At 65.1% G+C, this 24,049-nt stretch overlaps 3 protein-coding genes and 2 non-coding genes across 7 annotated transcripts; all 5 read left to right on the top strand.

Moving 5' to 3' along the window:
• The first annotated feature begins 558 nt into the window (after positions 1-558).
• NACA (nascent polypeptide associated complex subunit alpha) lies at positions 559-8,443 on the top strand. Its single transcript, XM_050334533.1, has 8 exons — positions 559-637; positions 1,016-1,087; positions 6,891-6,976; positions 7,084-7,161; positions 7,413-7,559; positions 7,737-7,865; positions 8,118-8,240; positions 8,315-8,443. The coding sequence occupies exons 2-8, from the start codon at positions 1,018-1,020 to the stop codon at positions 8,327-8,329; spliced, it is 648 nt and encodes a 215-aa protein (XP_050190490.1). The 5' UTR covers positions 559-637; positions 1,016-1,017; the 3' UTR covers positions 8,330-8,443.
• A 1,339-nt stretch (positions 8,444-9,782) lies between these two features.
• Positions 9,783-17,636, top strand: PTGES3 (prostaglandin E synthase 3). 3 transcript variants are annotated; one of them, XM_050334531.1, is made up of 8 exons: positions 9,783-9,891; positions 14,487-14,600; positions 14,704-14,773; positions 15,235-15,333; positions 15,540-15,629; positions 15,837-15,899; positions 16,306-16,330; positions 16,780-17,636. In XM_050334531.1, coding segments are annotated over exons 1-8 (483 nt in total). In that variant the 5' UTR covers positions 9,783-9,889; the 3' UTR covers positions 16,800-17,636. The 3 variants fall into 3 exon arrangements, with proteins under 3 accessions (XP_050190488.1, XP_050190487.1, XP_050190489.1); XM_050334530.1 differs by lacking the exon at positions 9,783-9,891 and adding an exon at positions 10,169-10,266; XM_050334532.1 differs by lacking the exon at positions 9,783-9,891 and adding an exon at positions 10,355-12,220 and having other exon boundaries at positions 14,491-14,600.
• Positions 17,637-18,448: 812 nt separating this feature from the next.
• On the top strand, positions 18,449-21,691 carry ATP5F1B (ATP synthase F1 subunit beta). Its single transcript, XM_050334582.1, has 10 exons — positions 18,449-18,630; positions 19,074-19,256; positions 19,597-19,771; positions 19,874-19,995; positions 20,223-20,407; positions 20,513-20,671; positions 20,742-20,864; positions 20,944-21,156; positions 21,233-21,434; positions 21,511-21,691. Exons 1-10 carry the CDS (start codon positions 18,483-18,485, stop codon positions 21,606-21,608), a joined length of 1,608 nt encoding a protein of 535 aa, XP_050190539.1. The 5' UTR covers positions 18,449-18,482; the 3' UTR covers positions 21,609-21,691.
• On the top strand, positions 19,303-19,376 carry LOC126650120 (small nucleolar RNA SNORD59). Its single transcript, XR_007631302.1, has one exon. It is a non-coding gene; the product is annotated as a small nucleolar RNA SNORD59 (small nucleolar RNA).
• On the top strand, positions 20,071-20,146 carry LOC126650121 (small nucleolar RNA SNORD59). The gene has a single exon (XR_007631303.1). It is a non-coding gene; the product is annotated as a small nucleolar RNA SNORD59 (small nucleolar RNA).
• Positions 21,692-24,049: the final 2,358 nt, after the last annotated feature.

Genomic DNA, 24,049 nt, shown 5'->3' with positions numbered 1-24,049 from the left:
TGGGGTCTGTGTGTGGGGTCTGTCTGGGGTCTGTGTGTGGGGTCTGTGTGGGTCCTCTGGGGTCTGTGTGTGGGGTCTCTCTGGGGTCTGTGTGTGGGGTCTGTGTGTGGGGTCTGTCTGGGGTCTCTCTGGGCTCTGTGTGTGGGGTCTGTGTGTGGGGTCTGTCTGGGCTCTGTGTGTGGGGTCTGTGTGTGGGGTCTGTGTGTGGGGTCTGTCTGGGGTCTGTGTGTGGGGTCTGTCTGGGCTCTGTGTGTGGGGTCTGGGGTCTGTGTGTGGGGTCTCTCTGGGCTCTGTGTCCCATCCCCGTGGGGAGCACCGAGAGGGTGTCTCTGCCCCCCCAAACCCCCTGCCCTGACCGACCCCCTACCCACTGCTGAGGTCAGGGCCCACGTTCACGGCACCTCATCCCCACGCCCGGGGCTCCCCTCCCACGGGGGTCCCACCTCACCCGGAGGGGTCCCCACGCCCGGAGCGGGGGCGGCCCGAGCAGCCCCCGGAACTCCGGAGCGCGGCCGCGGGGAGGGGCCGGGCCGCGTTGCCGGGCGCTCCCCCCTGCCCCGGAAGTGCCGCGCTCCCGGAAGCCGCGCTCCCCTCACGGTCTCTTTCCGCCGCCATCTTGGGCCCCGCTCCCCGCACAGTGAGTCCCGCGCCGCCATCCGCCGCCATCCGCCGCCATCCGCCGCCACCCGCCGCCGCGGGGGCCGCGGCGCGCCCGGGAGGACCCGCTGGAGGCCGGCGATGCGGCTGGGGGCGTGCCGGGGGGCAGCCCGGCGCACCGGGGGCGGGAGGGGGAGAAGGGGGCGGCCGAGGCCCGGGGTCGGGACGGAGCTCAAGCTCGGCCCGGGTCGTGCGGGGGAGTTGTCTCGGTAGATTGTCACGGTAGCGGGAGGCGCTCGGTGCTCCGGGGCAGGGGGATGCGGGGAGGGCGAGTTACCGGCGCCCGGGGGTCGCCCCGCCGGGCTGTCCCGGAGCCCCGGCGAGCCCGGGCCTGTCGGTTTGTCCCTCCCTCCCGCAGAAATGCCCGGCGAAGCCACAGAAACCGTCCCGGCCACGGAGCAGGAGCTGCCGCAGCCGCAGGCGGAGACAGGTGAGCCCGGGGCGGTTCTGGGGCTGAGGCCGGGAGGGGGTCACGGTTTTGGGGTCGATTCCCGGGGTTGCCGCGCCCGGCGGGACCTGAGGGCGGGAGGGGGTCGCTGCAGCCCCCGTGAGGGCGGGGAGGGGATCGCGGACCCGGCGGTGGGCGAGCGACGCCGGCTCGAGTGCTGTCACCTCCGCCGGGGGGGTTTGGGATCTCCGTTCCACCGGCCCCGCTCTTCCTCAGTGTCCCTTTGCTGCGGCCAAAACAAATCCGTGCCGGTTCCGTTCGGTTTCCCACCCGAGAGCACGTGGGTTATCCCGCGGGGAGCGTGACCGCAGTCACGGGAGCGGTGGGGGCTGCCCGATCGGATTTGGGGGTGTCTCCCTGCTGGATCTGGGGGCTCCCGTTGGATTTGGGGGCTCCCCGTGGTCGGTGGCAGAGCCGGGTGACAGTTGTTGGCGTGACAGCTGCACCGAGGATTCCCGGGGAGCTCCTGGTTCCTCGTAGCTGGAATTCCTGCCTGGGGCCCCCTCCCTGGGAAGGCTTTTCTGTTCCTCCTCGCTGTCAGCTCATACCCTCCTCCCAAAATTCCACTGCTCTCGTCTCTGACGGTGTCGTGGGAGCCCTGGGGCAGCTCTGTGGATTTTGTCTCGTCCCGTGGAGAGTGGCTGGTCTCCTGAAAAGCCCCGGAGATGGGGCTGGTCCAGGGGTTCAGCTCTTGGCAGGCTCTGCCCCCCAGGTGGTTTGAGCATCCCTTACGAATCCTGTGCCTTTTGGGAGTCCCGTGGCTCGGCTTTGTTGGAGAAGGGGCCGAGGAGAGGTGGGGCTGTGGGTGACGAGTGGGGATGGTGGTGTTTGTGGGGAATGCCCTCAAAGGGTGCCGCTGGAGGTGGCAGAGGAGCAGGGATGAGGGATTGCTGGGAGGAGGCAGCTCTGCACAGCTCCATGATGGGCCCTTGGCAGGACCTGTTGCACCAGGGTGTTCCTCGGAGCAGGAGTTGTCCTGGCACCGATGCCCACTCCAGGCATTAGAGACATCTCTTGGGACAGCATTCCTGGGGCAGGGAAAGGGCTCCACACAGGGGTGTGACCCCGACCCGGGGGTGGGACGGGGAAGCCGGGCAGGGCCACGCTGGGCTGGCTTTGGCTCCGGCGCTGCTGGGGATCCTCCCCGGCCCCGCTGCCCTCGCCGGACGTGCCGGGACGCGCTGGCAGGGGCGGCACCGCGGCCGGGCCGGTTCTGCTCTCCCAACGCCGGCAGGGCCGGTCACACTGGTCAGACCAGCACTGCCCTCCCAGCAACCGCGGCCTCTGCCCTGAGCAGCACCCTTGGGTTGGCATTGGGAATGGCTCTCTCCAGGCTCTGCCCTGAGCAGCACCCTTGGGTTGGCATTGGGAATGGCAGGGCTCTCTCCAGGCTCTGCCCTGAGCAGTGCCCTTTGCTTGGCATTGGGAATTGTGTTGGGGTTGGCAGGCCTCTCTCCAGGCTCCCTCAGCACTGGTTCAGGGAGTTGGAAGCCGAGCACTCCCAGTCAGTGGGACGAGCCTTAATAAACTGTTGTTCTCCCCGTCCAGCTCCAGCTGCCCCCGTTCCTGCTCCCGTCCCTGCTCCAGGTACTCGGGACCCTCCTGTAACCCCTCGTGTGCCGCATTAACCAGCGTGTGCCGTTCCGGGGGTTGCAGTTCCATTAACCCTAACAGCTCCTGGGGGGCTCTGGGGGTCCTGGACCCACCATCCCCTGCCTCGGTGTCCCTGTCCCCTCAGGGCACCTGCCTGTGTCACCCAGGGCTGGAGGGAGGGGGCTCCCAGGAACAGCTCTGCATGCCAGTGGGTTACACTTGACTTCCTTCCTCTCCTCCAGTGGGTCCTTGTCCCTCCCTGCTCCCACCAGCCTGGCGTGTGGTCCCAGGCGTGGGAGCAGCCCTGGGGGTCCCGCCAGACCTCCATGGAGGTTGTGGCAACTCCTTCGGTGGGGAAGAGCTGGCAGCAGAGCCAGGTCCCTGCATCCCCAGCCTAGTGGGGCTTCCTGGTGGTTCATCTGGTGCCTCCTGCCATTCTAGGGCTCCTGGGAAAATAGGTGGCAGTTTCTGGAAGGGACGAGTGTCCCGGTCTGTGTGGCCCCTGGCAGGCTGGGCAGTGCCTGCTGCTCTAGAGGCTGGGCACCAAAGCTGGGAGAAAGGCCAGGGCAGGCTCCCTGGCCACTCCCTCCTTCCCTGCCTCCCTCCTCTCATGGCTCACTCTGTTTCTCTCCTTTAGCTGTTCTTCATGCTGCTCATTCCCCACCTCTGACTCCATCTCCATCTGCCCAGGCTGTCCCAGCGCAGCCCCCCAGCGCTGCTGCCGCGGCTCTACCGGGCCCCCCAACCCCTGTGTCCCCCCCCGTGGTGCCGGCTGCGGCCATCCCCGTGTTCTCTGTGCCTCCCCAGCCCCCTGCCCCGGCTTTGCCGGGCCCAGTCACCACCTCCCCTCCTCCGGCTCCGCCGTCCCCGGTGGGCTTTGCAGCCCCAGGATCTCCAGGGCCTGCCCCAGATAGCCCGGTATCTCCAGGACCCCAGGCTCCGGTGTCCCCTGTTCTGGCTGCTGCTCCCGCTGCTCTCGCCTCTCCTGTGAGAGCTGCTCCTGCTGCTGTCCCTCTGAGCCCAGCAGGAGCTGCAGCCCCAGTCCCTCCCCCTGCTCCTGGAGCAGCCCCGGCCCCTCTCCTGCCTCCCTCTTCCCAACCCCTTGTGGCATCTCCCCCACCAAAAGTGTCCCCCACTTTCCTGCCTGCTCCCGCCATGGCAGTGAGTCCCCAGAGCCCGGGCTCGCCCCCCGTTCCTGCAGCCCCTCTCAGCCCTGCCGTGGCCCCGGCAGTCCCGGTGTCTCCTGGCAGTGCTGCCTCCACTCCTCTGCCTTCTGTTCCGGCCTGTCCCCAGGCCCCAGCTCTGACCCAGTGCCCGGCCCTGGGTGCCATCTCTCCACCCGTCTTCCTGGCTGCCCCCAAGGCCCCCTTGTCACCCCCCATCCCTCTGCTGCCGGCTGGGATGTCCCCAGGGTGTCCTCCTGCTGTCCCAGGTGCTCCAGTCTCTCCATTGGTCCCAGTTGGTCCGTCTGTTGCCAAAGCCTGTCCCGTGGGCCCTGCCCCAGTGGTCCCAGCTGTGGGACACCTGCTCCCTCCCTCGGTGGCCAGGACCCCTCCTGGGAGCCCTGACCCTCAGGCAGCTCCTGTGGCAGCTCCTGTGGCTCCTGCCATGGCCACACCTGCTCTGGGGGCTGCTGTGTCTCCCCCAGGGCCACCAGCTCCAGTGAGTCCCCTGTTGCCACCAGCAGCTCCTGTGCCTGCTGTCCCCCCTGCCAGCTCCCCGCCTGTCCCACCAGCCATGGCAGCTCTGGCCACCCCTTCTGTGGCCAAACCATCTCCTGCGAGCCCATTCACTGCCCCAGCTGTCCCCTCTGTCCCTGTCACACCAGCCATGGCAGCTCCAGCCACCTCTGCTGCAGCCAATCCAGCTCCTGCGAGCCCGGCCACTGCCCCCCCTGTCCCTGTCACGCTGACTGTGGCAGCTTCAGCAGCTCCAGCTGCCCCTCCTGCAGCCAAGGAGGCTCCCAAGAGCCCTGGTGCTGCCCCTGCTGTCACCCCAACTCCTGCCACCCCAGCTCCAGCCACCCCACCTGCAGCCAAAACTGCTCCCAAGAGCCCTGGTGCTGCTCCCCCAGCTCCTGCCACCCCACCTCCTGCAGCTCCACCAGCTCCAGCTGCCCCCACTGCAGCCAAGGCATCCCCAAAGAGCCCTGTGAAAGCCACCCCACCTCCAGCTGCCCCTGCTGAGGCCAAGGCACCCCCCAAGAGCCCTGTCAAAACCTCTCCAGTTGCCCCTGCTGAGGCCAAGGCACCCCCAAAGAGTCCTGCCCAGGCCACCCCAGCTCCAGCTGCCCCTGCTGAGGCCAAGGCACCCCCAAAGAGTCCTGCCCAGGCCACCCCAGCTCCAGCTGCCCCTGCTGAGGCCAAGGCACCCCCAAAGAGTCCTGCCCAGGCCACCCCAGCTCCAGCTGCCCCTGCTGAGGCCAAAGGCTCCCCAAAGAGCCCTGTGAAAGCCACTCCAGCTCCAGCTGCTCCTGCTGAGGCCAAAGGCTCCCCAAAGAGCCCTGTCAAAACCTCCCCAGCAGCCAAAAAGTCTCCCAAGGGCAGCCCTGTCACTGTCCCCCCTCCTCCTGCAGCTCCGGTCCGGCGGCTCCGCCAGCTCCAGCTGCCCCTGCTGAGGCCAAAACATCTCCAGCTATGGCCAAATCACCTCCCAAGAGCCCTGATAAAGCCACCCCTGCTCCAAATGTCCCCCCAGCAGCCAAAACACCCCCAAAGAGCCCTGATAAAGCCACCCCTGCTCCAACTGCCCCCCCAGCAGCCAAAACACCCCCAAAGAGCCCTGTCAAAGCCACCCCTGCTCCAACTGCCCCCCCAGCTGCCAAAACACCCCCAAAAAGTCCTGTTGAGGCCACCCCAGCTGTGGCCAAGGCACCTCCCAAGAGCCCTGTCAAAGCCACCCCCCAGCAGTCCCGGCACCCACCCCTCCAGCTCCAGGTGTTCCCGGTGCCCCCCCGAAGCCCCCTGCCCCCCAGAAAGCAGACACCGGCCGTCCTGGCTCTGCCCCGGCAGGAACCGCCCCCCGCCCACCCCTCTGCTCCCCCACCAAGAAGCAGCAGCCCCCTAACAAGGTGGCCAAGGCGGCCCCTTGCCCGCCCCCAGCCAAGCCCCCCTCGAAGGCCCCGCTCGGCGCTGACGACGAGGACCTGCCGCCTCTGCTCCCCCCCGAGCCGCCCGTGCTGCTGGACCTGTCCCCCCCCGCGGGGGTCCCGGCCCCCCCGGCGCCCCTCAAGAACGACAAGGGTATTTGCGGGCGCGGTTTGCCGTGTGCATGGAGTGTCACTGGCTGCCCACGGGACACTAACCCCGAGCAGGGCCCCGGGCACGGCCCCGGCGGCGCTAACGCGTGACGAGCACGGTGTGGCGTTGTGGCATTGTGGCATGGGCACTGCGGCGGAGCTGCTGCACACGGAGCCTCGGGCAGAGCTGCCACGGGGCCGTCCCCACCGCTGTCCCCGCGGTGTCCCCCTGTCTGTCCGGCAGCACCGGAGCTGTCCCCGCGCTCTGCCTGAGGTGTTGGGAACCCTGGGCACACCCTGGCACCTGCGGAGGGCTCTGCCAGGGCTCCCGTGTGCCGTGGGCACAGAGGCCCTTCCCAGAGCAGGAAACGGGACTGGATCCAGGTAATGGCTGCATGGGAGCATCCCAGCCACCTCCGAGGCCGGGGACACCCGGCTCTGCTTCGGTCACTCGCGTGGTTGGACACGGCTGTGCCACGGGTCACAGGTGGTGGTGGTGGGGGCACTGCAGCTGGTGGCCCTCTGGGCACCCAGAGGGGGCATCAGGGGAATCCCAGATGATCCCTGTAGTGAGGCCATGGACATGCAGCAGCCCCGAGGGCTCAGTGAGTGGGGGCTCGGTGCTCTTTGTCAAGGGCACCTGTCACACTGGGCTGCTGCCACCCCAGGAGTGCCACCCACACTCCTCCCGGTGCCTCAGGCTGGAAATTCCTCAGGGGGCTCGGCATCCATGGGGCTCCCACCTTGGTGAGAGGCTGGAGACAGGCTCTTGTGCCACCTTGCTGCTGGCGTTTGGGGGTGCAGGGATGGCTCCTGATGGCGTTTGGGGCACACCACTTAACTGGGCTGACTGGTGACTTCACTGGGAACCGGCAGCAAAGGCTGCCCCAAATCCGCTGCGTCCCCTGGACCTGCCTGAGGTGGGAAGAGTGAGGTGCATGTGTGTTCCTGCAGGGTCTGGGACAGAGTCCGACAGCGATGAATCCGTACCAGAGCTCGAAGAGCAAGACTCCACACAGGCCACGACACAGCAGGCACAGGTAGGGCGGGTGGCACGTGCCATCCGTGCTGGATCAGCATGCCTGTGGGTGCTCTCCTGTGTCACCTCAGGGTTGTCACGGCTCCCTGTCGCTGTCTCCCCACGCAGCTCGCGGCAGCAGCCGAAATAGATGAGGAGCCCGTCAGCAAAGCAAAACAGAGCCGGAGCGAGAAGAAAGCTCGGAAGGTGAGGTTGAGGGGCGTGGGTCTCACCTGTCCCTGGACAGCCCCAGGGCTCGAGGGCGTGCTGGGCATCTCAGCAGTCCTGGGATTGGAGCGCTCCCTCCGGCTGACACCCAGGAATGCTGCTCACTGAGGGCACATTTCCATGTGTATCCACACGGCGAGCATTGCACCGGGCTCTGGAGAGAGGAGCGGGCACATCCAGGCCTCTGGAGCTCTTCCTTCCCTTGCTGACCTTCCCCTCGTGTTTTCCAGGCAATGTCCAAACTGGGCCTTCGCCAGGTGACGGGAGTCACCAGGGTCACCATCCGGAAATCCAAGAACATCCTGTTTGTCATCACAAAACCAGACGTGTACAAGAGCCCGGCGTCAGACACTTACATTGTCTTTGGCGAGGCCAAGGTGAGCCCACCCTGGTAGCTCCTGGGGGCCAGCAGGTTCCTTGTTGTCACCTGTGCCCTGTGTGGCTCCTGCCGTGGGTCCCTGGGGCCTGTCCCAAGGGCTGGTTTCCCGGCTGGGCTGTGGGATGTGCTGGCACCACACAGGACCGGCCTCAGCTCCGCTCCTTCCCTCCTGCAGATCGAAGACCTGTCCCAGCAGGCCCAGCTGGCAGCTGCCGAAAAGTTCAAAGTGCAAGGAGAGCCCGTTTCAAACATCCAGGAAAACACACAGACCCCCACTGTGCAGGAGGAGAGCGAGGAAGAGGAGGTAGCGCCTTCCCCAGCCTGCCTGCGGGGCTGGGCGGGGCTGTTTGGGATAATCCTGGGGTTCCTTTCCTCCATCCTCGCCTTTGCCCTGGTGGCAGAGGGAGAGCAGGGTCCCTGGGGGGTCTGTGCAGCGCAGGTCTGGCCTCCCAGTTCCCATCCCTGTGGGTGGAGCAGGAGCCGCCCCGATCCAGGCAGTCCCAGCGCGTGCCAGGCCCGGAGCCGGTGCCAATGCCGGGCTCTGTGTCTCCTGCAGGTTGATGAGACGGGCGTGGAGGTGAAAGACATCGAGCTGGTGATGTCGCAGGCGAACGTGTCGCGGGCCAAGGCCGTGCGAGCCCTCAAGAACAACAGCAACGACATCGTAAACGCGATAATGGTGAGTGTTTCGGGGTGTCCTGGGGGGCTGGGGGGGCACTCCCGGCTGGCTCCTGACCCCCCTTCTCCCCGCAGGAGCTGACGATGTAGCCGCCGGAGGGAGGAGCCTTTTTTGGTGTTTCAGAGAAGACTAAAATACAGCTAAATTTAAAATTTGTACTATTTCTATCGGTTAATAAAAGTTGTGGCTTATTGTTGGTGAAACACTCGCTGCTCCGTGGTGGTGGTTTGCCGCCCTCCCTTCCCAGGGTGGAGGCTTCCTCCCGGGAAGATCCTGGCCCCGATACCCCGTCCTGACACCACCTGCCCGTCCCCTCATTTCCTTCCTGCCCCACAGGACGGCTGGACACGAGCCCGGGGCGGCGCCAGGCCAGGCTCAGTCACTGCGGGGTCCTCCCTCCTTCATCCCCTGGGGTTCCCTTCAGGGGCTTCTCCTGGTTCCCCTGCAGTGTGTGATGGATGGACTGGGGCCTGGTGGATGGGTCTGCCTTTGGTGCTGCCTCCCACAGCATCTGCCTGGAGCAGCTGCAGCCCAGGGCTGGGACACTCCTTGGGGTTAAACCCACCCGGAGAGGGGTGGGGACACATTCCATGGGGCCGGGTCAGGGTCACCTTCATCCAGGATCTTGGCAGGGGATTGGTGGCTCCTCAGTCAGTTCAGGAACGACACCGTGGGTGGGATGTGGGTGTGCTGGGAGGGCAGGGACATCATGGGTGTGCTGTGGGTGGGATGTGGGTGGGATGTGGGTGTGCTGTGGGTGGGATGTGGGTGTGCTGTGGGTGTGCTGGGGGGCAGGAGGGCTCTGCAGAGGGATTGGGACAGGCTCCACCCAAGGGCCAAGGCCAAGTGCCCAGTGCTGCCCTTGGGTCACACCGACCCCGTGGAGCGCTCCAGCCTGGGGGAAGCAGCTGGAAAGCTGGGAAGGGCCCTGGGGGTGCTGGTGACAGCGGCTGGACCTGGCCCAGGTGTGCCCAGGTGGGCAAGGAGGCCAATGGCCCCTGGGCTGTGCCAGCCACGGTGTGGGCACAGGGCAGGGACTGTCCCCCTGTGCTGGCCCTGCTGAGGCCCCTCCAGGGCTGTGCCCAGTTCTGGACCCTCGACAGGAGAGACCCCGAGGGGCTGGAGCGTGTGCAGGGCTGGGAACGGAGCTGGGAAGGGGCTGGAGAGCCGAGGGCGCTGGGGGGGCTCATCCTGCAGAGGCGGCGGCTCGGGGGGCTCTCACTGTCCCTGTCCCAGCCCCCGAGCGGCGGGAGGAGCGGGGGGGGCTCCGAACGGGGCCCAGGACGCGACATTGGGGGGTCCCGGCCCCCCCCGGGCCGCACCGCGCACGCGCGGCCAGAACCTGCTGGAAGGCGCGGCGGGAGGGGCGGGGGGGGGGAAGCGGTCGGCGCATGCGCGGCGCGGGCGCGGCGGCGCGAGGAGGCGGCGGCGGCGCGCGCGGGGATTTTGCTGCGTCACCACGGGCCGAGCGCGCGCGGGGCATTGTGGGAGCGAGGCCGCGCCGAGCCCCGAGCCCGCCGGAGCCGCCGCCGGAGCCCCGAGCCCCCGGGACCCCGCACGGACACCCTCCGAGCCACCGCCGGCACCGCCCGCAGCGCCGCCCGCAGCACCGCCCGCAGCAGCGCCCGCCGCAGCCGCCGCCTGCCGCCATGTGAGGCCCGGGGTGGGGAGCGGCGCGGGAAGGCCCCGCCAGGCCCCGCCGAGCCGCGGGCGCGGCCCCGGGCGCCGCCGCCGAGCGCGGGGCTCCGCGCCGAGCGCTGACCTTGGGGCGGCCCCGGCGGGGCGGTTTGGACCCCGGTGGGTTTCGCCCTGGTTTAACCGCGGCGGGCCCGGCCCCGGTCACCGGGCGAGGGCGGAGCGCCCGCCGTCGGTTACCGGCTCGGGCCCGGAGTGCCGCGGTGCGGGCGGGGGGTCCCGGCCCCGCTCGGGGCTGCGCGGAATGAATGGGGCGGCGGGGGGTGCCGGGGGTCGGTGCGCGTTGCCCGGTCGGGTCGGTGGCACCGGCTGAGACCGCGGAGAGCTCCCGGTAAGTGGCGCGTGGAGCCGCCCGGAGCGCGCGGACGGGCGGATCTTGTTTACAAACTTCCACTTTTCCACGTAAAACCCGAGGCCGGGCTGGACGGCGTTGGGAGCAGCTGGAAGGTGTCCCTGCCCGTGGCGGGGGTGCAACGGGAGGAGTTTTAGGGTCCCGTCCACCCGGACCGTTCCGCGATCCCCTGGAAGGCCGAGGAATAGCGCGGAAGCCCCTCAGGGGCGGGTGGAAGCGCAGGGGCCCGGCACGGAGCCCCCCCGGCGGCGGGGACAGCCCCGGTGCTGCCCGGGGGGACCGCTGGATCCGCTCCACGTGCGTCCCGCGCGGGATCCCGAATGAACCGCCCTCCCCGGGGCCCTCCCGGGGCCGCCGCGGCCACCCCGGAGCGGCGGGAGCTGCCCCTGGCACAGCTCCGGCTCGGTGTCAGCGCTCGCTCAGAACGCGCGGGGAAGACCAGCCCGGATTTTTTTGATGCGACTTTTAAGAGGGGAATGTGGCCGCGGAGGGGAAGGCTGCGCTGCCCCCGGAGATGCCGTTCCCCCACCTCCAGCGGCAGGACAAGGGGGACGGGCTTCAGAGTGCCAGAGGGCAGGGGTAGGTGGGATACCGGGAGGAAATTCCTCCCTGTGGTGAGGGTGGTGAAGCGCTGGAATGGATTTCCCAGAGGCTGCCCCTTCTCTGGAAGTGCCCAAGGCCAGGCTGGACAGGGCTGGGAGAAACCTGGGCTGGTGGAACGGGATGAGCTTTACGGTCCCTTCCAGCCCAGACCGTTCCGTGGCTCTGTGACCTCCGTGTGTCTGGCTGGAATGACTGGAGGTGGTCTGAGGACAGAGTTACCCCTCAGGGACTGGTGGCTTTTCGTCCCTCGTGTTCTGAAACCCCAGAGGATGGAGCTGCTTCATCCTAACATGACTGAAAGCGAGAGGGACGTGTTAAAGTTGGACTTTCTCGTTTAATTTCTGTAAAGTTCATCATCCTGAAACTGCAGCCTCTGCTTGGAGTCGTCTAAAATCTAAAATGAGGCTTTTTTTTTTTTTTTTTTAGTTAAAAAAGCCCCTTTCCGGGGTTTACAAGTGGAAAGAAAGCTGGTTTAGTAAAACAGGTTTTATTGCTGTCTGGGGGGTAAATTCTGTCGGGAATCCGACTCCTGCAGTGTCCTCGGGCTGTGGGAGCTGCCAGGATGCTCCCAGGAAACAAAGGCAGGGTTCCGTAGGCACAGGGTACGAGGAGCACGAGGACAGGTTTGGAAACTACAAACGGTGAGATTTGAGATTCCACTCGAGAGCTGAGAAGCTGCTGCTGTGGCAGAGGCAGGAATATCCACGGATATCCAGGGATATCCAGGCTAGAAGCACAGCCCCCACGGAGCCACCGTGGATCAGGCAGGGCCAGGAGGGCTCTGGGGTGAAGCTGAGCCTCCACCTTGCCCATCAGTGTTGACAGGAAGCTTCTGGAACCTGTTCCACGGTGCTGGAATCTCAACTGCCATCGGAATGCGGGGACTGGAAGAGCCTGAGGAGCTCGGGAAGTCCCCAAAACCCGGGTGGATGGGACAGAGGGAACCCTCTGGAATGGAACACAGCGCCCTGTTCCCTGGGAACCGCGCAGGAGGGAGCACGCTGAGGTTGCCTCCTCCTTCCCAGAGAACTCAGTCCCAGGGCTGGGGGGTAACCAGAGCCCCCTGGGCAGGAGGCAGGGACAGAGCTCTGTGTGTGCAACAGGTGACTCTGCTGCCGAGTGCTGGCGGTGTCTGTGAGGGGAGGAGATGGTTCCGTGGGGGTGTGGGAACAGCTCTGGAGCGCTGGGAGCACGTGCAGGGCTGCTGTGTGTGGTTTGTCTCCTGGGAATCTCCGTGTGGGCAGGAGACGCCAACGAGCCGCGGCTTCCGCCTCGTCCCAGCCCTGGGCGGCAGCTCCGGCGCGTCCTGCGCTGCTGGTTGGAACGGCGAGTCCTGGCTGAGGCTCACGGGGAGGTTTTCCCTCCTCCCTTTGGGAGGGCGAGATTGGAAAGGCAGATAAAAGAACGAGAGGCGGCTCCGGTGGCGAGTGCTGAATTCCCGGGGAAGCAGCGCAGGTTTAGGGCCCAGAAACGTGAACTGTGGTCGAGTCAAATGTATCTGGGGCTCTCATTCCCCTCCAGCTCGGGGGTGTGTGTGTGTTTTCCTTGAGCTGAGTGAGGTTTCTGGACGTGCTGTGAGTTCCGTGCCTCAAACCCCCGCTCTGGGCAGAGATCCCGAGGTCACGGCCGAAAGCGGGGATGTGTGCGGCTCCCTGGGAAGGCTGGAGACGTCTCCATTGACATTGAGAACTGGGAAGTGTTAACACTGCTCAGCCCCTGCGTCATCCGGGCAGGGACACTGAGATTTCTGTTGGATAACGGGGCTGGAGTGACGTCCCCGCTGTCCCACGCTGGGGGGTTTTGTCTCCCGACGCAGGGGGGACAGAGTGGGGCGTTTCTCCTCCTCTTTTCCTCTGAGAGTCTTTTCATTCCCTGTTAGAAGAGGATACTTGTGCCCAAGAAGGAATTAAAAATACCACAGTAAGAAAACTCCTGCTGTGCTGCTGCACTTCACTTGAGTAAGGTGATAATTAACATTCCCTAAAATGCAGCTGCAAGGGGAAGCGCCAGGTTTTCTCTCCTGGAACAGCATTTTGCAGAAACTCGAGGCTGAGTTCAGAATCCACTAGTTTTTGTGTTTGTGGAAGTTAAATCCTTGGATATTGGCCTCTGCCCGGGTGTTCTTGCACCTACAAGAGTGTTGGAGCTGCCAGAGGCATCGTGGTGGTTCCAGGTCCCAGCCTTTCCCTGAGCTGGCACCGGTGGATCCAGGTACCTGTGGCACTGGGGAGCTGATCAGAGCTGGTTTGGGGTTCAGCTGGGGCTGGGCTGGCCCTGCTGGGGTTCATCCTGAGGACAGTGGAAGGGGGCAGGTAGGAACGTTTGGGGAGGGTGCAGCCCTGGGTGAGTCACCTCACCCAATGTGTCACAGCTCGATGCCAGGAATCAATCAATCAATCGGTGATCAGGTGAGTCAAAATCTGACCTGAAAGTTTAGCCAAGGTCACCTTAATAAATGGTCTGAAGAGTTAATAATGGTGCTTACAGAGCAGCAGTGAGCCCACAGGGCCTCCTCAGTGGGGTGGCAGCTGCAGTCCCAGGCTGTGTCACACCGGCCTCCCTTGTGTCCCCCTGTTTACCCCCCTGTCCAGCTCAGAGCCTTCCACCTCATCCCACTGCAGGTCTTTGCAGGGCCATCAGCTGGGAAAAAATCCTCCCTGTGAGGCCCTGGAATGGATTTCCCAGAGAAGCTGTGCCTGCCCCATCCCTGGAAGGTGCCCCTGCCCAGGGCAGGGGATGAAAAGGGATGAGCTCTAAGATCCCTCCCAGCCCATTCCATGACTCTGTGATCTCAGGAAGACAGAGGAGTGCGTGGCCTCTGTGCCTTGGTAACAGCCCTGCTGGGAGGCTGTTTGGTTCCCCTGGAATGCAGGCGTTCCCTGGGCTTGGCCACAGTTGCCAGGGAATAACTGGAGGGGGGAGGAGGGTGTCCAGGCCCTGCTGGGTCTCTCCCCAGCCCATTGAGCACGGCCAGAGCGTTGCAGGGGAGTCCTCAGTGCGGAACTGCAAACACCAGGGCTGCCCTGGACACGCCGTTACTTTCTGTGGTGGTTTTGGAAAGGGAGGAGAATTCCAAAGTGCATGGGAGTTCCAGTCTGAGTATGCAGGAGGTTATAGGAAGAGGCTGGAGCAAGGATTCTCCAGCTCTCGTACCTGTGCTGACACCAGCTGGGTCTTCGTCATAGTAAGTCTATTTTTTAATAGTGTCAGTGCCCAAAAAAAGAAGATTTTCTCAGTGATTTTGCTTTGGGTTGGTTTTAACTCTTAGAGTGACAAAAAGCACCCTGAAATCTGCCCAGGCAGCTGTGGGAGGTGGTGGAGCTTCTGGCTCGTCTGTTGTAGCTCATCTTAACGTTTATCACAATTTTGATCTGCTGAAACATTTATTTCAGTCTCTCAGATTCCAGCGGCTCCTCCCAGGAGCTCTTTGGGGGTGTTGGGCACTGAATGCATCATTTCTTTTATTCACATCTTTTTTCATTCTTAAGCACCTATAAAAGATGAATAATAAGCTTGAAATGCAGGTTTTAAGCACGGGAGGGAGGTTTTCAGTTTTGAATTTATTGATGAAATGCCCAAACCTGCTGTGCCCACAGGCAGCCTGCCTCTGCAAAGTGGTACGACCGGAGGGACTACGTTTTTGTCGAGTTCTGTGTTGAAGACAGCAAAGATGTTAATGTAAATTTTGAAAAGTCCAAGCTCACGTTCAGGTGAGTAACTGAGGCGCAGGGAGGTCCCCGAGGGCTGAGGAGAAGCAGATTTGTTCTATGACACGTTCTGGGCTAAACACCAACTTACTTTTTCTCTTTGCAGTTGTCTTGGAGGAAGTGATAATTTTAAACACTTAAATGAAATCGACCTTTTTAATAATATCGATCCAAATGTGAGTATCCCGAGTCTCCTCTTGGGTGTTCTTAGTGCTGGGACCTGGTGAGACACTGGAACGGGTTGTCCAGAGGAACTGTGGATGTTCCATCCCTGGAAGTGCCCAAGGCCAGGTTGGGTGGGACTTGTACCAGCCTGGTCTAGTGAAGGTGTCCCTGCCCATGGCAGGAGGTGGAGTGGGATGATCTTTAACCCAGACCATTCTGGAGTTCTGTGATCCTAAAAAATGCCATCTGTTCTTCAGGCTGCTCTTGGGATTTGGGGGACAAATAGTTCTTTGGCCTGTAAGAATACGCTTGAACTCAGATCCGTGGAAGTGTTTTTCAGGACAGAGTATTTTATCCTGAAGTGTTTTTTCAGGATAAAGAATTAGTGGAGAGGTTAAAACAAATGAGGGATGTCAGCAGTTGGTGGTGAAGCTCATCCTGATGGCACTAATGGGTATTTGCTCTTTTTCAGGAATCGAAGCATAAAAGAACAGACAGATCCATCTTATGTTGTTTACGAAAAGGAGAGTCTGGTCAGGCATGGCCAAGGTTAACAAAAGAGAGGGCAAAGGTGGGTTTGGGCACCTGCTGCCCCCCCTGGCTTTTCATTTAGTGCATATTTGGGTCATGTTGGAATTGTGGAGCAGTTTTGGGTCACTTTTCCTGCTCCCAATCGGGTGGCAGCTCTCGTTAACCTGCCTGTTCTGACTGACAGCCCAGTCCTTCCTTGTCCTTAAAAGATTCCTTGTCCTTAAATAACTCCTTGTGTTGGTGCAGCTCAACTGGCTCAGCGTGGACTTCAACAACTGGAAAGACTGGGAAGATGATTCAGATGAAGACATGTCCAATTTCGATCGCTTTTCCGAGGTAGGGGCTGATGAATCCCTGGAGTTCGGGGTTTGCAGGGCAATTAATCCCAGTTTTTCTTGCATCCTTACCTTGTAATTCCTGGGTGGGGGCAGCTGTTCTGTCAAGGCAACGAGGGGCTGTTGGTTTAGAACCGTTCCAGGCTGGTTTTGGGAGGAGAATGGGGTTGGATTCACCCTGACTCGTGGCTGTTCTCTCCCCGAGCAGATGATGAACAACATGGGTGGAGACGACGACGTAGATTTGCCAGAAGTAGATGGGGCAGATGATGTGAGTTATGTGGTTGGAGTAAACACGGGCAGGGCTGGTTAGGAAGTCTTGTGCTCCCTCTTCAGCACTGCAGAAAGCTGAAATAGCCCCAAACCTTGTTTGGACAGGTGATGTCAGCTGGGGAGTCGCCTCCCTCCCTCTCAGCAGTGCTGAGGGCAGTGGGGGCACCGTGCAGTTCAGAGTCTGTGTCTCTCTGCAGTGACTGGGGGTTGTTGTGGGGTCTGCAGAGAGGCCAGACTGAGCTCACTGAGTCCCGTGGGACCTGGAGTTCCTCAAAATCCCTGCTCTGCCTAAAGGGGATCCAGCTTGCTGCTGGATTTGGGAGCTCATTGCTGGGGGTGGTGTTAGAGGAAAGGTGCCTTCAGGGCCGTCTGCTCCACTTAACGCTGTTTCTTTTCCTTTGCAGGACTCACCAGACAGTGATGATGAAAGTAAGTTGTTGTTTTGCCCTCTCACAGCTGCTGAACGCCCCGGCCTCGGGCAGGGCCCGCAGATGTTCCCCTGTCCATCCCACTGAGTCCTGGCAGGAGATAAAGCCAGTGCTGGGAGACAGCCTAATCTGGGAAAGCCTCTCCACACAAGCCCCAAATACCACTTTGACCTTCCCAGGCAGCTGCAGTCCCCGGGCAGCTTCGGCTGCAGGAGCAGAATGTGCTCGGGGTGGCCGGCTCTGGCACGGATCTCCCCTGGGGAGAGCCAGGAGGGAGGGCAGAGGCCCCAAACTGCTCCGTGCCCTCCTTGGGTGAGGGCCAGGTCGTCTTGCTCGTGTCCCTTGTGACATAGTGGGGCTCTGGTAGCTTTTAGAAAAAACAACCAAAAAAAAATACCCACAAACCAACCCTAAAACAATTCTCTTTTCTCTCTCTCTCTCTCTGTGTAGAAATGCCGGATCTGGAGTAAGGAAAACTGTCGTCTTCAGGGTTTTGGGGAAAGAACTTCATCACAACATTTCATAATTGAGATAAGAATTCCTGAGTTGATAGCCCTAAAGGGAGATCCTGCATCCTTTAACCCATTTTCAGTCCATTTTAAATGGCTTCACTGATGGTAGGTGTGTCCCATGGCACGGGGCGGTCTTAAGCCACGAGAGGCAATAACGTTATGCATGAACCGTTTTCCAGACTTCCAAAAACAAAAAAACAAAACGAAACCCCCCCAATTGAGGTGTAGGCAATCCGTACAGAACAGTTGCAATAAAGTTTACAGAGCCTCCTTGCCTCGTAGCAGATGTAATTGCAATGGGAGAACCCCTCAATTTACGCCAAATGGTTAACGAGCATTTTCCCCCCTCTCCTCCTCCTCCTCCATGGCCTGAAACTGTCCGTTTGTACTGGGAACAAAACTTGTTGTCATTGGCTCCCCAAATCCAGCAGGCGAGGCAACATCCCCCCTGTGGCGTCTTCAGGTCTGTTCCACTAAAGTTCGTATTGAAAAGGAAAACCTAAAACCCCTCCTAGTTTGGTGTTGGGCCCCCCCCGAGCGGCACCGGTGGCCGGAGCCTGTCCCTGGTTCCATGTGACCCCCCCAGAGCTCCCCCCTCCTCGCCCGGGGTGAGTGGCTGTACATTGTTTGCTTTGTCAATCTGTACATTTAGACCAAATCGTATTTGCACTGTGGGTTTGGCAGCGAGTGACAGACCGTGGGGCCTGCGACCGGGCTGAGAAACCTCAATTTATGTTCAGAGCAGCTGGGATTTTTTTAATGTCTGCATTCTTTCTAATAAACTGTTGAAGACTCCCCTGGCTCTCCCTTCGGCCTGGGCCTTGTGCATTCCTCACTGCGGCAGGGGCAGGGGGTGGGCTCCTCTCCTGTGGGCTGGATGGGGCAGCATTCCCTCCTGGGGTGGGTTCCTCTCCTGGGGGCCCCCGCTCTTGCTGGGAGGGCAGTTGGGGGCTGGTGCTGGGGGATCCCCCCCATGGGGGGCGGAATTTGGGGGCTGGTGCTGTGGGCTCTGATCCTTTGGGGGTGGGTTGCCTTCCCGTGTGAGGTCTGTGGAGTGGGCTTTTCCTCGGCGGGAGACAACCGGGGAAGGGGGGGCGGCCTTCGGGGCGGTGCAGTGATTCCCGGTCCGGTGCAGTGATCCCGGGGCCGGTCCGGTGCAGCGATCCCCGGTCCGGTGCAGTGATCCCCCGGTGCAGTGATCCCGGGCCCCCGGTGCAGTGATCCCGGGGCCCGGTCCGGTGCAGTGATCCCCGGCCCGGTGCAGTGATCCCCGGCCCGGTGCAGTGATCCCCCGGGTGCAGTGATCCCCGGCCCGGTGCAGCGATCCCCGGTCCGGTGGCCCCGCCGCGGTCACGGCGCCCGCCCAAGGACAAGCACAGCCACGTGCGCCGCCGCTTCCGGCGACCTTCGCCTGGGCCCCGCCCCTCCCCTCAGCCTCACCCTATCAACCCGCAGCGCGCCTTGACGGACGGCTCCAAAACGCAATCGCAGCGAGGCGCAGAGCGGGCGCCGCCTCGGCGCGGCCAATGGGAGCGCGGGCTCTACCGGCCGGCGGCCAATGGGCTCGGCGGGGGCGCGGCGAGGCCGCCCCGCAGAGGGCCGTGAGGGGCGGGCGGGCCCCGCGCCTCAGTCGGCGCCGCCATGTTGGGGCTCGCGGGTCGTTCCGCCGCCGCCGCCGCCGCCGCCGCGGCCCGGCCGCTGCTGCCCCGCGGGGCCGCCCCGGGCCGCGACCTCCTCCCGCTGCTCCTCGGCCGCGGGGCCGCCCCGGCCTCCGCCGCCCTCGGGGCGCGTGAGTGCGGGACGAGGCGGGGTCACCTTGGGGCCTGAGCGGGCCGGGGGTGTGTGGGGTGTGGGGGGCGCGGGGGCTCGGGGTCCCCGTTGGCGGGGACGGGGTGGGGTGTGTCGTGCGGTCATGGGAGAGCAGCTGCGGGAGTTCAGGGAATCGTGGGTGCATCGAGGGAGGGGCTCCTGGGCGCAGGGGTCCAGCGTGCACTGAGGAGGGGTCGGGGGGTCCCGAGTGCGTCAGAGGACGGGTTTCTGGGGGTCCCGGGTGCACCGAGGAGGGAACAGGGGTCCTGGGTGCACCGAGGGGCTTTCAGAGGGTCCTGGTTTTACGGAGGGGGTCCAGGGGTCCCGGGCACACCCCGGGCCCGCGGGGGTGTCCCTTCCCCGCGCCCCCAGAGCCCCCGGCCCTGCCCTTCTCCGACCTTGACCCGTCCCTCTCCCCCCCAGGCCGGGACTATGCGGCCCAGGCGGCCCCCGCTGCCAAGGCGGGCTCCACCACCGGCCGCATCGTGGCCGTCATCGGAGCCGTGGTGGACGTGCAGTTCGACGAGGGGCTGCCCCCCATCCTGAACGCCCTGGAGGTGCAGGGCAGGGAGACCCGGCTGGTGCTGGAGGTGGCTCAGCACCTGGGTGAGCGCTTGGCACGAGGGAGGGAGGGGACTGGTTTGGGGGGGGTCCTCCTATGATGATGTTTCCAATGACTTTCGTTCTCCTGAGCTTGCTGAAGCCACGGATTTCAATCTGAGGAGGAGGAGGAAAATGGCTGCCCTCAAGGGCTGTGGCTGCAGGGCTGCAGCTGGAGCGCAGCCTGGTCTCTCGTTTTCCTCTGGGCTATTTTATTCCTGTGTCCTGCTGCTCTTCCTGGTTCTTCTCCCAGCTTAATGTGCCCTTGGCAGGGCCGGGAAGCCACCGGCAGCTGTGCCCGGGGTTGGCCCGAGGGCGCTGCGGTGACTGCGCTGTCCTTGCCCAGGGGAGAACACGGTGCGCACCATCGCCATGGACGGCACGGAGGGGCTGGTCAGGGGGCAGAAGGTGCTGGACTCAGGTGCTCCCATTCGCATCCCCGTGGGCCCTGAGACCCTGGGCAGGATCATGAACGTCATCGGGGAGCCCATCGACGAGAGGGGCCCCATCACAACCAAACAGTGAGTGATGTGGACACACGGGTGTGAGCAGGGTCTCACCAGGATCTCCTGCTCTCCCAGGGGCTCGGAGCAGCTGCTCAGCCTCTTCCTCTCCCGCTCCAGGTTTGCTGCTATTCACGCCGAGGCCCCCGAGTTCGTGGAGATGAGCGTCGAGCAGGAGATCCTGGTGACGGGGATCAAGGTTGTGGATCTGCTGGCTCCCTACGCCAAGGGCGGCAAGATTGGTACGTGACCCTCAGAGTGGGAGGGGGCACCTGCCAGCCCCCTTAAAGGTCCTGACAGTCCCCCTGGGGCACTTTCCTTCGCTGATGATTCACTCCTTGACTTTCGTTCTCCTGAACTTGCTGAAGCAACGCTGTTTGCCATCTGAGGAGGAAAGGGCTGAAGAGAGACCCGTGGAGCAGCCGGGCCAGCTCCAGGGCTGAGCAGGACCCCTGTTTCCCTCTCCCAGGTTTGTTTGGAGGTGCTGGTGTCGGCAAGACTGTGCTGATCATGGAGCTGATCAACAACGTGGCCAAGGCCCACGGTGGTTACTCGGTGTTCGCCGGCGTGGGCGAGAGAACCCGCGAGGGCAACGACTTGTACCATGAGATGATCGAGTCTGGGGTCATCAACCTGAAAGATGCCACTTCCAAGGTGGGCAGGGTCCCCTGGGGGGTACTGGATCCCTTGGGGAGGCGGTGGTGGGATGCAGGGGTTGCCAGGGGGACGCTGTGCTGACCCAGGGGGTCCCACCCGCAGGTCGCCCTGGTCTACGGGCAGATGAACGAGCCCCCCGGTGCCCGCGCCAGGGTGGCCCTGACAGGACTGACGGTGGCCGAGTACTTCAGGGACCAGGAGGGTCAGGACGTGCTGCTCTTCATCGACAACATCTTCCGCTTCACCCAGGCTGGCTCCGAGGTCTGTGCTGGGCGCGGGGGGTGCCCCTGCCCCAGACTGGCACAGCCCCTCACTCTCTGTCCCTGCCCAGGTGTCGGCCCTGCTGGGCAGAATCCCCTCGGCCGTGGGCTACCAGCCCACGCTGGCCACCGACATGGGCACCATGCAGGAGCGGATCACCACCACGCGCAAGGGCTCCATCACCTCGGTGCAGGTGAGGGCAGGGCCGGCCAGGGGTCCCTGGGAGACCACGGCACTCGCCTGGGGCCCACCGTCCCCTCCCTTCTCCCCAGGCCATCTACGTGCCCGCCGATGACCTGACTGACCCTGCCCCCGCCACCACCTTCGCCCACTTGGATGCCACCACGGTGCTGTCCCGTGCCATCGCCGAGCTGGGCATCTACCCGGCCGTGGACCCCCTGGACTCCACCTCCCGCATCATGGACCCCAACATCGTGGGCCCTGAGCACTACGACGTGGCCCGGGGCGTGCAGAAGATCCTGCAGGTGAGGGGGGACCAGGCAGACCCCTGGGGGTGGTGGGGGTCAGTGCTGGCTGCTCACCCCCTGTGCGTCCCCCCAGGACTACAAGTCTCTGCAGGACATCATTGCCATCCTGGGCATGGACGAGCTGTCCGAGGAGGACAAGCTGACAGTGGCCCGTGCCCGCAAGATCCAGCGGTTCCTGTCCCAGCCCTTCCAGGTGGCCGAGGTCTTCACCGGCCACATGGGCAAGTTGGTGCCGCTGAAGGAGACCATCAAGGGCTTCAAGCAGATCCTGGCAGGTGAGGTGGCCCCCCGGGGACTAGGGGAGCCTGGTTGGGCCCCCCCGCTGCCCCCTGACACGGTGTCTCCCCCCAGGTGAATATGACCACCTGCCCGAGCAAGCCTTCTACATGGTGGGCCCCATCGAGGAGGCCGTGGCCAAGGCGGAGAAGCTGGCAGAGGAGCATGCCTGAGCCCCTCCGATCCCCTGCCCCCCGGCTCCGCTGGGGCCGGACCCCCAGTATTTAACATTTCCAATAAAACATCGGCGAAAACACTCCCAGGCTCTGTGTGCTGTGGCTGCTGCTGCGAGGAGGAATCAGGGTCCTGGGAGCCCCCCGTGCGCAGGAAGGCAGGGCTGGGGTTCCCTGAGGCCCCCAACCCTGTTTTGGGCTCTGGGCTGAGCTGCTCCTGCAGCGTCAGAACCCCCGGCCTCGGGGTTCCCGAGGAGGGGGAAGAGCCCCCCCTTACCCTGTGGGGTTCCCAGGAGGGGGGTCTGCTTCTCCTGTGGGGACCTCAGCACTGTCCCTGGCAGGGACAGCCCAGGAGGTGACAGATGGTGGTCCCGTGCCTGTGCCTAGCCCGGTGTCCATCTGTCTGTCCCTGTCCCCATCGTTCCTTCCCCCACCAGCACCACCCCGCCCCGTTCCAGCTCCTCCATTTCACGGCACAAAGAGCCGCCCCGGACCCGGCAGCTGCCGCTTTGTCCGCGGGGTCTCGGGGGGCCGCGCCGGCCCGGCCCTCCCGGTGCGGGCCTGCGGGACACCCACGCCGGGGGCACCGGGCCCGCCCCCGGCCCCCAGCTCCATCGCTGACCCGCCGGTGACGGGCTGGGCTCAGCCCCACGGAGGATCGGGGGTCGCGGGGGTGTCCCCGCAGGGCTGCACGCGGGGGTCCCGGGCGCGGTCTCGAGGCAGGGGTGCCCCCCCGCTGCCCCCCACCCCGCCACGGAGGGCCGCGGTCCCTTTAAATGGCGGCGCGTCCCCGGTGGCGGAGGGGGCGGCGGCGGCCGCTGACATCACGCGGGGCCGGGAGCACCTGCGCCCCGCCCGGCTCCGCCACCGGCACCGCAGCGCACCGGGCCGGGCGGGCACCGGGGCTGGAGCGGCCGCCCCCGCCCCCACAGGTACGCACCGCGCGGAACGGGCCCCGGGGACCGGGATACCGCCACCCACCGGGACCCCCACGGAGCTGAGATGGCTCTACAGGGACCCCCGGATCTCTACCGGGACCCCCTGAGACCGGGCCGGCTGGACGGGGACCCTCTCTCAGTACCGGACCCCCCCACCCTCCCGGGAGCCGCCACCGCGGGGGGAAACCCCCGCACCGGGCCCCCCCTGCTCCGCACCGGGCAGGGATCCCCCTCAGCTCCCCAGCGGCCGCACCGGGACAGCCCCCCCCGCACGGGGACCCCCTTCTGCCCCCGCCGCCCCCGCGCCCGGTGTCGCCCCCGGTCCCTGCGCAGCGCGGCCCGGCCGGTGCCGCGTGACGTCACCGGGGATCCTGGGGCCAGCGCGGGCGGGGGCCCGTGTCCCCGCGGCCGAACCGGGGCGGTCGGGGCCCGGCAGGGTCCCGGGTCCGGGCCCGCTGCGTCGCCGTTGTCGGGGGTCGCACCGGGGCTGCGGGGGCGAGCGGAGAACGATCGGGGGAGCGGGATCGGGGGCGGGGGAAAGGCGGTCCCAGGGGTGCCGGTGCCGGGTGGGGAGGCCCGGGGGCGGGGATGCCGGAGCCGGGGGTTGGGGGTGGGGGCGGCCCCGCGTGGGGATTCCCCTGCCCTGACCCGCCGGGGCGGGATCCCTCTCCACGTGGGCGCGCCTCCCGCCCCGGTGACGCCACGGCGGCGCCGCTCCCGGTGACGCCACTGCGGCCGCCGTGACGTGCCGGGGGCGGCCGGGGGCCAGGACGGGACGGGGCGGTCCTGGGACCGCCCGGCGGCGCGAGGCGCTTCCTGCCGCGGCCGCGGGTTCGGCTCCGCGGCCCGGCCCCGGTACCGGAGCGGAACGGAGCGGAGCGGAGGGGCCCCGGTCCGGCCCGGTGCGGCGGAGGGGCCGCGCCATGCCGAGCCGCCCCCCGCCCCGCGCCGCCTGAGCCGGGCCCGCGCCGCCGCCTGCCAGGTGCGGGGGTGTGCGGGGGTGTGCGGGGGTGTGCGGGGGTCGCGGGGCCGGGCGGTAACGGGCCGTTAACGGCCGGGCCGGGAGGGGGGCGATTCGGTTGCGGCAGTTGCGGCCCCGCGGCGGCGGCACCGGGAGAGGCGAAACCCCTCCTCGCTCCCCTCTGCTGACCTCGGTGAGACGCCGTCCTGTCCCCCCTTCCTCCTGCGCATCCCGGTTCCACGGCGTGAACCCCCCCGCGGCGTTCCCGGCCCCCGCAGACCCCCCCGCTCCTCTCCCGGTGCGGCGACCGAGGGCCCGGACCCGCGGGGAGCCCGAGCCCCGGTGGCCGGTGCGGTTCCCCCGCATCCCCGTCCCGGAGGCCGGGGGGAGCCCCCTCCCCTCCGTCACCGCCCGTTCGTGTCCCCCCCTCCCGCACCCACCGGCACCGGGACCCCCTGCGTGGGGACGGGAGCCCCCCTGTCCCCCGAGCCCCGGGGGAGGGGGATGTCCTTGCCGCAGGAACCGCGGGGTCCCCGGCGGGT

This window comes from Myiozetetes cayanensis, unplaced genomic scaffold, assembly GCF_022539395.1.
Source record: "Myiozetetes cayanensis isolate MyiCay16 unplaced genomic scaffold, myiCay2020 scf55, whole genome shotgun sequence".
NCBI classification, from domain to species: Eukaryota; Metazoa; Chordata; class Aves; order Passeriformes; family Tyrannidae; genus Myiozetetes; species Myiozetetes cayanensis.
This window is presented reverse-complemented; position numbering and strand designations above follow the sequence as displayed.

Bases quoted from the DNA above. Each gene is read 5' to 3' on its own strand.
- ATP5F1B (XM_050334582.1), top strand. From the start codon at position 18,483: ATGTTGGGGCTCGCGGGTCGTTCCGCCGCCGCCGCCGCCGCCGCCGCG. The intron at 19,996-20,222 runs GTACGTGACCCT...TCCCTCTCCCAG, and splicing joins CGCCAAGGGCGGCAAGATTG to GTTTGTTTGGAGGTGCTGGT. The intron at 20,865-20,943 runs GTGAGGGCAGGG...CCTTCTCCCCAG, and splicing joins GCTCCATCACCTCGGTGCAG to GCCATCTACGTGCCCGCCGA.
- PTGES3 (XM_050334532.1), top strand. From the start codon at position 12,038: ATGGTTCCGTGGGGGTGTGGGAACAGCTCTGGAGCGCTGGGAGCACGT. The intron at 12,221-14,490 runs GTCCTGGCTGAG...GCCCACAGGCAG, and splicing joins GCTGCTGGTTGGAACGGCGA to CCTGCCTCTGCAAAGTGGTA. The intron at 14,601-14,703 runs GTGAGTAACTGA...TTCTCTTTGCAG, and splicing joins AAGTCCAAGCTCACGTTCAG to TTGTCTTGGAGGAAGTGATA.
- NACA (XM_050334533.1), top strand. From the start codon at position 1,018: ATGCCCGGCGAAGCCACAGAAACCGTCCCGGCCACGGAGCAGGAGCTG. The intron at 7,162-7,412 runs GTGAGGTTGAGG...CGTGTTTTCCAG, and splicing joins GCGAGAAGAAAGCTCGGAAG to GCAATGTCCAAACTGGGCCT. The intron at 7,866-8,117 runs GTAGCGCCTTCC...TGTCTCCTGCAG, and splicing joins AGGAGAGCGAGGAAGAGGAG to GTTGATGAGACGGGCGTGGA.